This window comes from Haliotis rubra, unplaced genomic scaffold (genome assembly GCF_003918875.1).
Source record: "Haliotis rubra isolate DU_JTF1 unplaced genomic scaffold, ASM391887v1 Scf1156, whole genome shotgun sequence".
NCBI lineage: Eukaryota > Metazoa > Mollusca > Gastropoda > Lepetellida > Haliotidae > Haliotis > Haliotis rubra.
Window position 1 is genome coordinate 253,968 of NW_025765066.1, and position 14,895 is coordinate 268,862.

General features: G+C 37.0%; 1 protein-coding gene and 1 long non-coding RNA gene across 2 annotated transcripts; one reads left to right on the forward strand and one right to left on the reverse strand.

Annotated features, from left to right (window-relative positions):
• Positions 1–4,357: 4,357 nt before the first annotated feature.
• LOC124255663 lies at positions 4,358–5,256 on the forward strand. The gene is made up of 3 exons (XR_006892724.1): positions 4,358–4,449; positions 4,645–4,777; positions 5,117–5,256. It is a non-coding gene; the product is annotated as an uncharacterized LOC124255663 (long non-coding RNA).
• A 176-nt stretch (positions 5,257–5,432) lies between these two features.
• On the reverse strand, positions 5,433–9,980 carry LOC124255655 (myb/SANT-like DNA-binding domain-containing protein 4). Its single transcript, XM_046689554.1, has 6 exons — positions 9,454–9,980; positions 8,510–8,606; positions 8,164–8,233; positions 7,710–7,898; positions 7,232–7,279; positions 5,433–6,975 (listed from the first exon to the last, which is right to left on the reverse strand). Exons 1-6 carry the CDS (start codon positions 9,675–9,677, stop codon positions 6,776–6,778), a joined length of 828 nt encoding a protein of 275 aa, XP_046545510.1. The 5' UTR covers positions 9,678–9,980; the 3' UTR covers positions 5,433–6,775.
• Positions 9,981–14,895: the final 4,915 nt, after the last annotated feature.

The following is a 14,895-nucleotide window of genomic DNA, read 5'->3' on the forward strand; positions in this document are numbered from 1 at the left end:
CTTTTTACAAGTGTCACATTACTTACACACTTACATCGTTCTGTGTATACAAGTGTCACATTACTTACACACTTACATCGTTCTGTGTATACAAGTGTCACATTACTTACACGCACGTTCATCGTACTGTGTACACTATATACAAGTGTCACGTTACTAACGAACGGTCAACCGAAGCACGCCATGCTACTTAGTCATACATTCATCATAGAGTTACGCGTTACTTACACACGTTGATTAAACGGTACATTCAAACGCCACGTGTAATGATACACTCACATAGCATAAACCATGCCTCGTTACTTTAACACATTACTGTAGTATGTTCTTAGATGTTACTTATATCATTTACTTAACGTGTGGGGTGGCATATCTGTGTTAGGGGCAACATCCTCTGTGTATTTGAAGGGAATATGAACAGTGAGCGGTACACAGATATTCTCGAGGGACATGTACTTCCATCTGCTCACATGTTCTATGGAAATGTTTGGACTTTCCAGCGGGACAACTACCCAAAACATCGTTCAAAACATTCACAGGCCTGGTTTCGGACCCAAAATATGACATTATTAGATTGGCCAAGCTATAGCCCTGACCTAAATCCAATAGAAAATGTTTAGGGACTTATGAAGGAAAGTGTCAATAAGGAAAATCTGACAAACATTGCTGAAATGAAAGAAGAGGTGGTCCGATATTGGGACAGCATGGACCACGACTTTCTAACTTCTTCGATCAGTAGTATGCCCCGCCGCATTGAAGCCTGCATTGCTGCCCATGGTTTCTTGACAAAATACTAACTGTTCACCTGTCTTTGAATCTGGAGTTATGTTCTGCTAATATTCACATTTAATACGTGAGTAAGGAGTGAAAAAATACATTTAAAATTACAATCTTCATATTGTCAATAATTTCTGGTTGTACTGTATGTTCAGGATAAGGTTAATGTTCATCCTTTCTAGAATCTGCTTCACTAAGTTAGGTTTCCTACAGGAGGCTGGCCGTGACACGATCATGGTGAATGATCTTCCAAAGACTCGATAGCTCTTTCTGATGAATGTAGTTGCAGCTGGTTTAGATGGTGTGCAGGTGTGAGGAGACCTTTTGGTGCCGACAACTACTGGCAACTCAGCGCTGATGAAGGGGGAGGGCCAAGCAATGATGAGGAGAGAGTTGTTGGTGTTTCTGTCTTCTCTGTACCAACGTATTGTCCTGGAAAAAGTCTGATAGCACACGGGACATGTTATTGACTACATGATGGTTAGAGTCAAAATGATGGCAAACCTGTCTACTAGTTGCTTTTATCTAAACATTCGTCTTCCGTTTCTTCATGTGACTCTGGGAGGAAGTGGTTTTTACGGCTGTAGATGCCTCTTCTATACGTTGCTCCCACTTTTCTTGAACCTTAGCCTGTTAGACCATTTGCTGGGTGGGGTAACAAAGTCAATTTTAGGTTCTTTGTAACAACAAAAAATATCCTTCTTCTTCTTTTCTTTGTCGTTCTTCCAAAATTTTCAGCAATTCCAGATCATACAGTTCCAGAATTCTATCGACAGAGAACATACCTGTTCTTTTACAACCTCTTATAACAGAATAATTGCGATCAACTTGACCATTGGTTTGCAACATATAATATCAAGTCCATTTTAAAGTGATGAAAACCAGCTTTATCCAACAACCAGGCATTTTGGATCATCGGCATCATCTCCATGATCAAACGAATGTTACAATAGATATGTAACTGGTGAAAAGACTCTTCCAAGTACCATCTGTAGTCCATAAGGGATCAACTAATCTTCGTAACACCGCTGGATAGTTATTTCTATCATTTTTCCTCAGGAAATGATGTCGTTGAAATCACTTCACTGGTAATCTTCCCTTTAATTTTCTATTGATGATAATATTGATGGCAAGAATATGTTCTCTGTTCATTTCTAAGTTGTCTTGTCGAATCTCCTCGATGTCTTGATACATTCAGATGAACCTTCAAAACTGGTAATGTTTCAACACGTACCTAGCCATAAATCCTAGACAACAAATTCTTACTCCTATTGTGGTTGGAATCTCAATGAGATTAGTATTTGAGTAATCCTCTATTTATACATGAACAAAAGACTATACATGGACAACCAATGCAAATATACTCTCAAAAATAATATTGATTTATTTTCAATATTCACAAATAAAAATATGTAGTATTTTATATCACTCACTTAATTACAAATGTAAATCCACATGACTACCCAAGCGGACCACATCTTTAAGAGGTATTCCCACCAGGCCAAATACACACAGTCCGGAGACCATTTTTCATGTTCGACCCAAGGGTCATCATCTACTTCCCAATTCTTGAGAACGAGACCACATTGAAACAATTGTAAGCGTCCCCTCTGATTAAGCACTCAAATCCTGCCTGGGCCATTTGACTAGGAGTCTATTTCATCTGCACAGGCCAAGACTGAAAGGAATTCAACCGTTCTCGTTTGGGTTGTAATCAGATGAAGGGTTCGGTCCATACACAGGTCTTGGTGTCCACATACATCAGCTTCCAAGTCCAAATGACAACGAGGACCCTGTAGCTCTGGCTTGTCAGTAGGATCAGGAGGGTCACGACACAACAATTTCATACCTTGTATCTCTCTGCATTCCTCCAAAGCTTTGCAGGAGAGAGTGTAAGCTTGGGGACCACGTCTAGGCAAGATAGACAACCCAGTCACAAGAGGCGTGAGGTTTTCGGATTATTTCAGCCTTCATTAAGCACATTAGGACATTAGCTTTCACCAGTCCAGAGTGATTCTTCCTGAGGATATCACGATGAACTGCTTCCATTTTCTGTCTTCAAGGTAAACAAGCAACAGAACCAGGGCCCCTATTCTCGAAAGGATCCTAGCCTTAGGATATCCTAACTTTGATCCTAGGGTCTGGAACAGGTGTCCTACCTTATTCTCTAAAAGTATCCTAGCGCTAGGACATCCTAACTTAGGACAAATACTAGGATAGGGTCTGACTTGTCCTAAATAAATCCTAGACGAAAACAATATGGCGTCGTACTTGTTTGTTCATGCAATGTTTGGGGGAAAGAATGACTGTAAGAAGAATGCCGAAAGGATATATCGTAAAAGGACTGCGCCCCTCGATTTATTCGACGATGCGGAGTTGGTTAATCGATACCGCCTGTCAAGGCGAGCGATTCAAGAGGTGATAGAGCTATGTCGACCCGAGCTAGAGCGTTCAAGAGCCCTAAACCCCGATCTTCAAGTACTAATAACCCTTAGATACCTTGGGAAGGGTGGTTTCCAGTCGGAATTGGCTGATTTGCACGGGGTTTCACAGCCTACTGTCTCCCGTGCAATTGGTACCACTGTAGACATCTAGACCGCGTATACGTTTTCCTAAAGATGCAACCTCACAGCGGGAAGTCAAACAGGTGTTTCACTCACTTGCTGGCTTTCCCAATGTGCTTGGCTGCATCGAAGGTACTCTAATTGCAATCGTCCGTCCACAAGCACAGGTCCCCACTGCAGGTCAGAAAATCGATAAACTAGTCCCCGGTTTAGTATCAACACCCCCTACTATTAAATATAGATAGTAGGGGGTGTTGATACTAAACAGGGGCCTAGTTTATCGATTTTCTGACCTGCAGTGGGGGCCTGTGTCCACAAGCATGCGAGGAAGCAGCGTATGTTTGCCGGAAGGGATTTCACGCTGTAAACATCCAAGCCATATGCGACGGAGATCTAAGGTCAGTATGAAAGCACTCATACACTTTCATACACTCATACATACTCATACACTTTCTAAGTCATACCTGCAAACGTAAAACTGGATGGATACAACTCTACTGTACAATATTTACAGAGAACACAGTAATATTTTGATGCAAGTCAAATGCGGAAGTGATTATTTCACAATCTATAACCTTGACATTGAGTGATTAATTTGAATATCTATTTTTAGAATTAAAGTCTGAGAGTCCCGTTTGAGGTGTCGCAGTTATTTCATTCTAATGAAAACGTCTAAAAAAAAATATAACTGGAATTGTACACTGTAATGTCATTGACCGAGTGCAAAGGATGTAAATGACATGTTCATGCATTATTGGTAACATAAAGAAATTAGTACACAATTAGAGATAGAGGTGTACTATTCCTTACATGTATGGATTATAAAATATATATTGGAAAGGAAATTTAAACTATGATACATATTGCATATATCCTGGAAATATATATTTTTAGCATTAGCATCACATAAATGTTTTGTACTCCGGCAGCAAGATTTTCTCTTCTTGGTATGTTGGTAGAAATGTATGTTGTGTTATTACAGGTTCACCAATGTTGTATGCAGATGGCCAGGTGCAACACATAATAGCTACATCTTTAATAATAGTACAATTGGAAGCTACCTTGAAGAGTCTGGAGGTAGAAATGGATGGTTGCTTGGAGATTCAGGGTAAATTTGATGATCATTTTGTAATAAAATAGCTTCAAATGAGTGAAGTTTCATAAATAAAATATATGTCCTTGAGTGTAGTTTCATTTACTAAGATTAAGAATACATCCAGTTTAAATTTGTGTTGTATTTACTAACATTGTCTTCATATTTCTCTTATAAATCATTTGCGTGTATACCTACAAAATCCTTCAGATATGCCTGCGGGCCATGGATAGTCACCCCTGAGCAACCCCCAGACACAGGGAGAGGAGAGATTTAACCAAGCGCTCTGTAAAACAAGGAACACAGTGGAAAGAGCTTTTGGCCTAATGAAGTCTCGGTTTCGGTTAGTTCGATTATCATAATGAAATTAATATTTCAGAATAAGAAAAATAAATAATTAAAAATATATAATCTCAAGGTGTTAAACACAAAGATTAAAAGTTCATTTATATCAAAACTGAAGGCATGAATCTGTCATTTACTTACAAAGAATTAAACCATTTTGCATGAAAAGTATGAAAATATTGAAAAATTATCCATATAGTTATTGTCTGATAGAGTAAGGAGACTATCTCTTTACAGATATAGCGCCAAAACCTATAAATGGAACTTTCAATCACTGAGGTATCGATAAATTGATATAGCTTTAACATGAATGTAGTAGGTTCTCTTTAATGATTAGATGCCTACACAAGGCAACGGGCTGCCTGCCTTTCAAACCAGACTGCAAGTGTCATCGGCTCGTGTATGGTGTGTGCCAGCTACACAACCTGTGTATCAACCATCGCCTTCCACCCTTGCCAGCCCTACCTGCAGAGGATGGCAATGACCAGCCATATGACGGTCCACTTACAGATGGACACCAGACAAGGAAACGCTTGATAGAAAGCACTTTCAACTAACATATATGGTAAGTTTTTGCAACAGTTCATTTGTTTTCCTTGTGATGTCAGCATTAAGAGATATAAATAACCAATTTTTAGATAAAAATATAATCTTTTAATACATTTAACAATGGAAAATACACTAAGTACATACATCTTATGTTATGAATGTACACTGGTATTTTGATAAGGACTTGTTGTATTTGTAAATAGGAACATTGCAAAGCATCATTAAATTGGTTCATTTTTTCAAATTTCAACTTCATATGTACATCAAATGAATGTGTAAATTTCATAACCAATTTCATCCCAAAAAATTATTTCTTAAGTAAATTTAGTATCATTAAAATGTCAAAATATATACATTTTTCAATCTTCTTAATAATTAATTTCAAGGATATATTTCAGAATATGATAAGAGAATTCAATGCCATAACGAGTTCACCATATGAATAATCAAAATACATTTTTACCTCACATACATTGCAAGTTTGTCAATTGCCAATATCCTGAATCATTGGAGCAAGGTAAACTTAAATCTAGTAATCAATCATAACATTATTCTGCAGATAAGGAAAATAGGTCTTAGGTGATAAATTTCATCAAAAACACCACTGAACCATCTATGGAATGTTTCAGTAAAATATTCAGTAAAATAACAGTTGATGTTTGAGATATGCATGGCATAAACAATGGGACGGATTGAGTGAAAAACAGTGTTAGGGACATGTATATCAACTCCTATGCAAGTGGTGGTACAATAAATAGATTCATTTTCACAAAAGCATTATATCAGCAGACACATGGAAGTTTTATTCAGTATTTTAGCCGATATGACCTATTACAGTACACTTGTAGATGTTTTACACTGTACAGTATAGTTAAAATAGAAATATATATACATACATAAATGAACTTCTATGTGCAAAAATAATATTAGATTGATATTTCTGGAGTTTAATCAGTTTTCCATTAGTTGATCATCTTTGTACAAAGTTGTGAACATAGAGAGGTATCTGTTTCTAAGAAAATTAAAACTTTTACAAATGAAAAGTTCATGACACTCATCCTTGACATTGCCTTCATGACAATAATGACATAAACTAAACTATTATTGTTATCATGTACATTTCTCTTTCTAAGTTTTAAAAAGACATGAAATTTTGGTAATGATATTTGTAATGTAACATATGTTGTATTTGGGATTACTCTTTCTTAGTGTATTAATGTAATTTGTAAGGCTCAGAAAGCTCCTAAAGTCCTAGCCTGCAGTTAAAGTACATATGTTTCTGTAACAACAAATGATTTCATACAAATTATTAACAACCAATGGTACTTGATAATTTAGCAGGACAACTCGAACAAGCTTGAACTACTCACATCCCCAACATATGACAATATGGATTAATTTCACTTCATTGTTAGAATTTCTTAATAGCAAAGTATTGTATATACATTCAGGAGTCAAATGTGATGATCGGTGAGATGCATATGGGAGTTACAGTCTGATCAGCCTGTTTTCTCATCAGCCGCAATTCATTGAGTATTTCTTTTTCAACTTGCAGGTGCTCTCTGTCAATCTGCAAGCGTTCCCGCAAGATGGCCACCTTCTCCCTCTCAAGCTGGACCACTTCAGCTGCCTGGGCTGCACTGTCTTCTAAAAAACAAACAACAATCATGTCATATCCACAATAATTTTCAACAATTTCAGATACAAACATTGTTTGGTTTTTCCTTTCGTATTTTTTTACTATAAAGGAACTTACTTGCAATACTCATTGATTGCATTGTACCTTGTAAAGTTGAACTGGTATATCACATTGTTAACATATGAGACAATTTCATCTTTGAAAAAACTTATCATACAATCATTCGAAATATTACTCATTGGCATTACAAAGGTTAATAATTACCATGTGTATGAACTTTTGTCTTTTGTTTCTTACTCCCAGGTCTAGAAACTACAAAGAAAATTCACAATATAATTGTTTTCAAGGATATATTGCAGAATTTGAATGTAATAACATTAAATTATTTTTTTGACTGCATCAGATTATAAATGCAGTATGTATACATAATTCTTCCATTAGTATGAGAAAATATTATTGAACTGGAACCTGGAAATCTGGAAGTTAAATCTTGGAATTTATTAAAATGTTAAGTATTTATAGACTGATAAACATTGTATTTGTCAAGAATGGAAATATTTTCTATTTATTTTCATTGTAATACATTCACTGATCTCTCATTGCGTGATGCAGTAAGTGATATCACACTGAAAACACCAAATATTCTCTATATATTAGTCTGAGGTATATTGTCTAATTTTGCACACCAAATCTAAACGAGACAAATCTATAATTATCATGATTTGCGATGTGATATTATTACCTATGTCTGGTGACAATTGGAATGATGCTGGTGGATCATGCGGTGTTGGTGGTGCTGCTTGTCGAGGTGGAGTGCAGGGCGAAAGGAGGATAGGTGATGTCCGGGCAGAGTCGACATTCAAATTGTTGCTGCTAGTTGAAGTCGAGGGAACAGCTGCATCAAACAACACACTGCCCAATCCTGAGAAGGCTGGACATTAATGTTTTATATGTTAGAATACCTTTGTAAGTATATTCTTTAACAAAATGTATAAATTTATTTGGAATATTAAAAAGTACATGACACTTAAAACAAAGAGGTAAGTTACTGGTTTGCAAATATTTTAGGGCACAACTTATCATTATGCATTTAATGCTATAGGCCCCCATACTGTCACTTATACAAAACATTAATTTTACACATTACTTGGTGATCACTTGTATATCATAAGTGTTTTATGATAACGGATGAATACCTGACAAGTCTTCACTATCCAGCCCCCCTGTGCAACCATTGATTTGTGCGGATGGAATGAGCGACACCACCTGTAAAAAATTAAATGAACTTTTCAGTTATTAAACAAAAGCATAAATTTCATTATACATAGACACATTGTTACAGGTGTGACAATGCAAAAATTTAACTTGAGACATGTGCAGGTATACAGTACAAAAAGGTGACTGTACCATGATACTGAAAATATCATTGATTTATACATTCTCATATCAACAACATCCAGTAATAAACAAGTTTTTAAATTCATAATTTTATAATTTCATTACTTAAGTTTCCTCATACAAATATAGATTTATGCAATATACCTTATACTCAAAGTCACTCAGTGGAGATGGTGAGGGCCCTCCGCCTGTCTGGAATATAGCCTTCTTTAGGCTAGTGGCTTTCCTCCTTGTGTCACTCCTGTTACAGATTAAAGTACATTATATCAAATTATTTCCATCTTTAAGATCATTTACATTCAAATAACACTGACCTTGATAAATTCATTTCTTTGAAGAAAATTATCAGCCTGAAATTGAATTATTGTAAAACTAAATATGTACATTTTCAATTTAAGTAGATTTTAAGGTTCTCAAAAGACGTTATTTTAATAAATAAAATTATCCTTTTGGAAGTTAGTTCTTTGTTTCAGCTTGTTTGTCAAAAGTTTAAGCCGCAGTATTGAAGGCATCTTTATAATATATCAGATAGGTTTACTGTTCTTGTTTAGTACATGAATATTATATTTTATGTAGTCTTACTTTTAGAGTGGTCCATTTTTTTTTCACATCCTCTGATGAGCGGATAGAGGACCCGCAAGCACTGACTCTGAGAAAAAAATACAATAGGATTTCAACATTCAATGTGTACTTCACTGTAGACATTCTATTCTCTTCTTATCAGTTATGAAAACTTTAGTAGCATGTAATATACTGTTAAACAGTATAATTCATTATCAAAAGAATAGATTGAATAAAATCATATCAGTACTCAGAGCTCATGATAAAATATATAATTTCTTTCTGAAATTCACTCATCAAAATATTGTGATCAATAACATTAGCCATTTCTGTGGGATTGCTAAAAATATAATCAGATAAAGTTATTTTGAATTATTTTTCGAGAGGAGAAATTGCAATTAGTACATGCCTGTGAAAACAATAATTTTGACTAAAATGACCAACAGAGCCAATGAGTCCTACTTTGACATTGCATTGTTTACATTTACGAGCTGATCGCGATCAATAAATTGAATAATTAGATTCACCTGTTTGATATGTCCTTCCAAATCTGTTGCTTCTTGCTGTTGGTAACAACGGATGAAAATGAGCTAAATAGAATAGACTTATGCTTCTCCACCTCATCAACTAAACAATCCATCTCGTTCCGAGTCCAGTTGACTGTTCTCGCCTTCTTTTCTGCGATCGCCATCTCGCTTGAGCTTGACATTTTGACGTCTGCTCGGGGATTTCCAAAAAGCTGTGACGTCATATGGGAAACTAGTTAACTTAAGCACTGGTGTGGACGTTCATTTATTTTGATGTTTTTAGTGTTAAGTGCATTGTAGAATCTTTTAGAGCAATGTATAGTAACTGAACATGGTGTTCTACTTCAGGTGAGATATTAAAAGGACAAGCGCATGTCTCTCTCGTTTCACATTATATAAAGTCCAGCGGTTATGTAAAGATTATGCTTTTAGTTCAATTCACTGCTATTGGTATTATATTCTGTACTACCATTGTAATCACATTTCAGTAAATTGTTTTGATTGTTGAACCTGTATTGTTTATATAATGCAATTATACATGGCAAAATATATATCTTTGCTGTGTTTTGATTTTGTGTGTTTTGTTTCACAATAAACTTTGTTGCATATATGATTTTCGAGTTTTGTTGGGACCAGTGTCAGAATAGACGTCCACGATCTTCTGTATTCAATACTCACGTTTCTTAACATACTCAGCAGCAAAAACCGTCAGTACGAATTCAAAATTAGATAGGCACTGTAATCAAATCATTACAGAAATGGAGATAATAAGCAGATCAAACATGTTTTCTTGTGTACAATATTTTGACACATCAATGAATAACTCATTAAGACATTACGTTAACATTTGCAGTCTATTCTGACCCTTGACTTCTGTATCTAATGTTACCACCACGAGCGGCAATAACTGCAGCACAGCGTCTATGTGTGGGGTGCACCAATCGATTGATGAAGGCCACCTGGAAGGCCACCTGGGCACCTGGAACCACACTCAGAGAAAAGCCTGGCGCAAAAATCGGCTGTGTTCGGCCTTGGTATGACATTATTCAGTCTCATATGAGTTTCATCCCGAAGATGTTCAGTTGAGTTTAAATCAGGACTAATGGCTGGCCACTCCATAATGTTGACACCGTTCTGCTGTAGGAAATCCCGTGTAGCTCTGGCAGTATGGGCCCGGGCGTTATCATGCTGGAAAATGTTGTTCCGGTGACGTGCGAAATGTGGTATGACGTGGGGTCTGAGAGCTTGGTCGATGTAGCGCACCGCTGTGGTGCCGCCTCCTCTCCCAGGACCAAGGTTCTGGAACATCACAGGACCCACACTCTGGTTCAGGCCTATTTCGCTCCATACCATGATGCTTGCACCTCCCCATGAGCCTCTTTCCATCACACATTGGTCTGAGTAACGCTGGCCACATCGTCGTCATATTCTTGTTCTATCATCTGCAGTTGATACGCAGTACCGACTCTGATCAGTGAACAGAACAGTTCTCCATTGCCTGTATCGCCATTTTGGGTGTAGTAGGGCAAAATGTAGACGTTCACGCCGATGACGAGGGGTGAGGATAGGTCCACGGTAGGCCTACGGCAATGGGGGTTCCCGCTGTTAAGACGTCGGCGTACTGTATCAGTACTGATTGGTCTTCCGTGTGTTCCCACTGTCTGGCGTGCTGTTTCGGATTCTGTACATGCTGTCGCACAACATCACGGTCTTGTCGTCTTGTGGTAACCCTTGGTCTGCCAGTACGGGGGCGATCATTTGTGGTGTTTGTGGCCCGGAAACGTTGCTGCAGCCTGTAGATGGTCCGAGCGTTGACCTGTTCCAAGTGATTCCTAGCGCCTGGTTCCTCTGAGCTGTCGTGAGTCACGGCATCCTAATTTCACTGGAAAAAATCCATCTTTCCAAGCTTGGAAATGTCTTGGAAAGATGATGTTTCCAAGACATTTCCAATTTTGGAAAGATGATGTTTCCAAGACTTTCCAATTTTTGAAAGATGATGTTTCAAAAATTTCCAATCTTGGAAATATCCGCAAGGGGAGATAACTGGTGGGTGATGGTAAATTATTGTTCTGCATGGGCTAATTGCAATAGTGGCATGGGGCGGCATGAGTGTTTCATGGGGTAGTTAAGGCGACTGACGGTAGTCTTTGATGTTTGGTGTTGTTTTAGTAATGATTGTTTAAGGGGTTAACGAAAGGATTATCGACTTGACTACTCGAAATTGCAGTGAACACATTTTAAGTGTTCAATGTTGTGGAGTGAAAAGTGAATTTGTCACGTTGAGTTTAAATATGTATCATCATAAGCTTATATCTAGTCAGTGAGAGTTAATTTCGTACAAGGGCCACCGACCCGTTTTACAATTATAAAGATGAAAATACAATCCAGCGCCATATATAATATTAAGCTGTATGCTAACGTGTACAATGTCTAATTTAATCTTATACTCTATATTCAAAAAACTTCGCTCTTTTGTCAGTGTTTCACATGGATTATTTATGTAGTATTGTGGGAGAAGGCTGTTTCTCAGATCACAGTATAATGAACATTCAATAAAGAATTGGTACTCTGATTCAATGGTAAGTACAATACACAGAGGGTAGAATCGCTCATGTTGTTTTATATTTACTTTTCGCCCTTATTCCAACATTAAAGGATGGTCTGAACAACGAAACTTACTCAAAGCAAAAACGAATCGTTGCGTTGCTGTCAATCGTTGCGTTGCCGTCCTGGGGGTCGAGTGATGGTGTCACCATGCACTAATTTCCACCGCACCCGCAGTTCGTGCTAAATCATTTAGTAAATGAGTTATGTTTGTGAGTGCGAAACAAGCGTTGTGGAAGCTTGGAACGATATCTTAAATTTGTCCAGATTGCTTCGCGGAAGTTAAAGAATCAAACTACTTACTACCTGTAGTACAATATATATATGATTGATGACAAAACATATTTTCCATGACACAACTTGAAGCATAAAGATTTCTTTCTCGGAAGCGAGGTCGTGGTGGAAGTGACAATAATATTGTAAGTAGTGTTATATTGACACCCACCTCGCTTCCTCGAGAGAAATTGTTATGATATAAGATATGTCACGCAAATCCTATTGGACATCAATCAAATACATATTGTACTATTCAGTAGAAAAGAGAAGTTTGATTTTAGACTAACTCGGGGTGAAAACAAAACCTAAATAGCATTTATTCTCAGACTCGCGGATGTTCGCGACAGTGGGCTGCCATTTTTAATAATCGTAACATGACGGGCTAAAGTCTGTTAAAGAATTAATGAGATTATGGTTTGTTTTCATCAAGTTAGAAAAGCAAAACTACTTTTTATGCGTAGTTAAATATGTATTGGAATCATGGGCCAACAGGATTTGGCATGACACAACTTATAACATAACGATTTCTTCCTCGGAAGCGAGGTGGGGGTCGAAGTGACATACTGCGCAATAAATAACTTGCTACATTCCCATGGTTAATGTCCACTCACCAGTATGTAGATACTAGTGAACGTGCGTCTTTCTATTTGGTCTTATAATCCTAATTAGTTTATTATCAGGCGATCTGCCTTTACTTATAACTTGAATATCTAGACATTGTAAATCATAATTCGCACACACGCCCTAGTGTATGTTGTCTGTCTCATTACTTCACGACGAAATCATGGATTCTGTGGAATGCTGCGACAAAATGAATAAAAAACAAAATGCAATTATTAAAACTAAAACAGGTAGTTATAATGATGTCAGGCTATTACTTTGTTCGAGGAATGTATCGATCAATATCCACAAAAACGAGCCGTATGTCATTCACCTGCAGCTGTTCCAAATGATGTGTCTTTTAACAGTCTAATACATGTTCACGAAAAGTGATATATCGTTTCAGGTATTTCACATTGGTATATAGTCGCATTGGTCACCCAAGATAGCATACCTGGGAACTAATTGCATAATCTCCGCCATTCTTTACAAAAAAGTAATTTAGTTAGCCAATAATGAGAATCAATGTCTTGGCGGTTAATCCTTTGAAAGATGGAAGTTGTTTTACGCAGACACAGACACGACAGAGTGTATTTAGTATTGATTAGTAAATGTACATACATAAACACTACCTTTAGACAAATCCGCTGTGCAAGATAAAAGTATGGGTTAATCCCTTTGATCGATGCTTTATACTGTTGAGTATTTACTCCAGACACAAGAAATGCCAAATGGGAACCTTTGTCGGTTATCTAAGTGGTGTTACCACTAATTATACCTGTTATAAATTCATTAACTGACCATCAAGTGAATGATGACAAATGACATGTGTAGGTTTATACCACCCAACACGGGTTACAACAAGGAGTATTAATTGCTGTACTGCATGCAATTTTAATTGCATGTGAAAACCTATGGGCCGACACTATACTTTGAGAATACGGACAGAACTTCATTGTTGCAGTAAAAGAAATACATATAAGCATTTGCTGTGTGCTAAAACTGTATTTACCTATTTACCTATGTAAATTTTCAGAGTCTTCTAGCAATAGCAAAGTGCAAGGATGTGTTAAAAGGAATAACAATGCAGTCAAACAGTTGCTGTTCGAATTGCATGAAATATGCAAAAAGCATGACATATTCAAGAACAATGTTTCCAATTTTGGAAATATGAGATTTCCAAAATGTACAATTTTGGAAAATGTCCACAAGGGAGATAACTGGTGGGCGATGGTAAATTATTGTTCTTTGCACGCCCCAGGACCTAATCCCTTGTTGATTGATGAGTGAGTCAAGGCAGTTAAGAGTCACCAATTAACAAGGCCTACTGCCTACTGGCCTAATGCCTCTTAAAGAAGTCTCTGAAGTAAGTTAAATCTTGATGGGCATTAAGAAGTGGAATGCATTACTGTGACCTGATTTTCACTGATGAAGGAGCAAGCATATGCTCCGAAACTTCGTGTTATTCACAATAAAGAAGTAGACATCCATAAATCTTGTTTTTCTTATTAAAAAGGTAAGTTATAAAAATCTGCTGAGCTGTAGGTTTGTTAATCATGTCGCGATGTGATTATCGCTCTAACACACCTGAGAGATTCGTCAACAGTGTGGTATGTACAGGCGGTGAAAATTGTATTGTATTACATTGGGTTGGTTGCATATTGTTAACATTATTCCAGCGGTCAATATCGCAATGTTTCTGAAATGGTAGTATATGGAAGTTTGTTCCACATTTTGATAATTTATAGAGTGATTCTTATCAAATTAGATATTTCTTTATCGTCCGAACAGAATTCACAAATTACGGATGTTTTGTGTGTGTGTGTGTGTGCATGCACGCGTGTATAACATCTATAACTTGATAGGTATTAATTAAAATCAGGCCGATTTTGTAACCATAATGACTATATTGGATGGAACCTCCAAGAACAAAATAATTTCACTCTTCAAAAGGAACTGGAA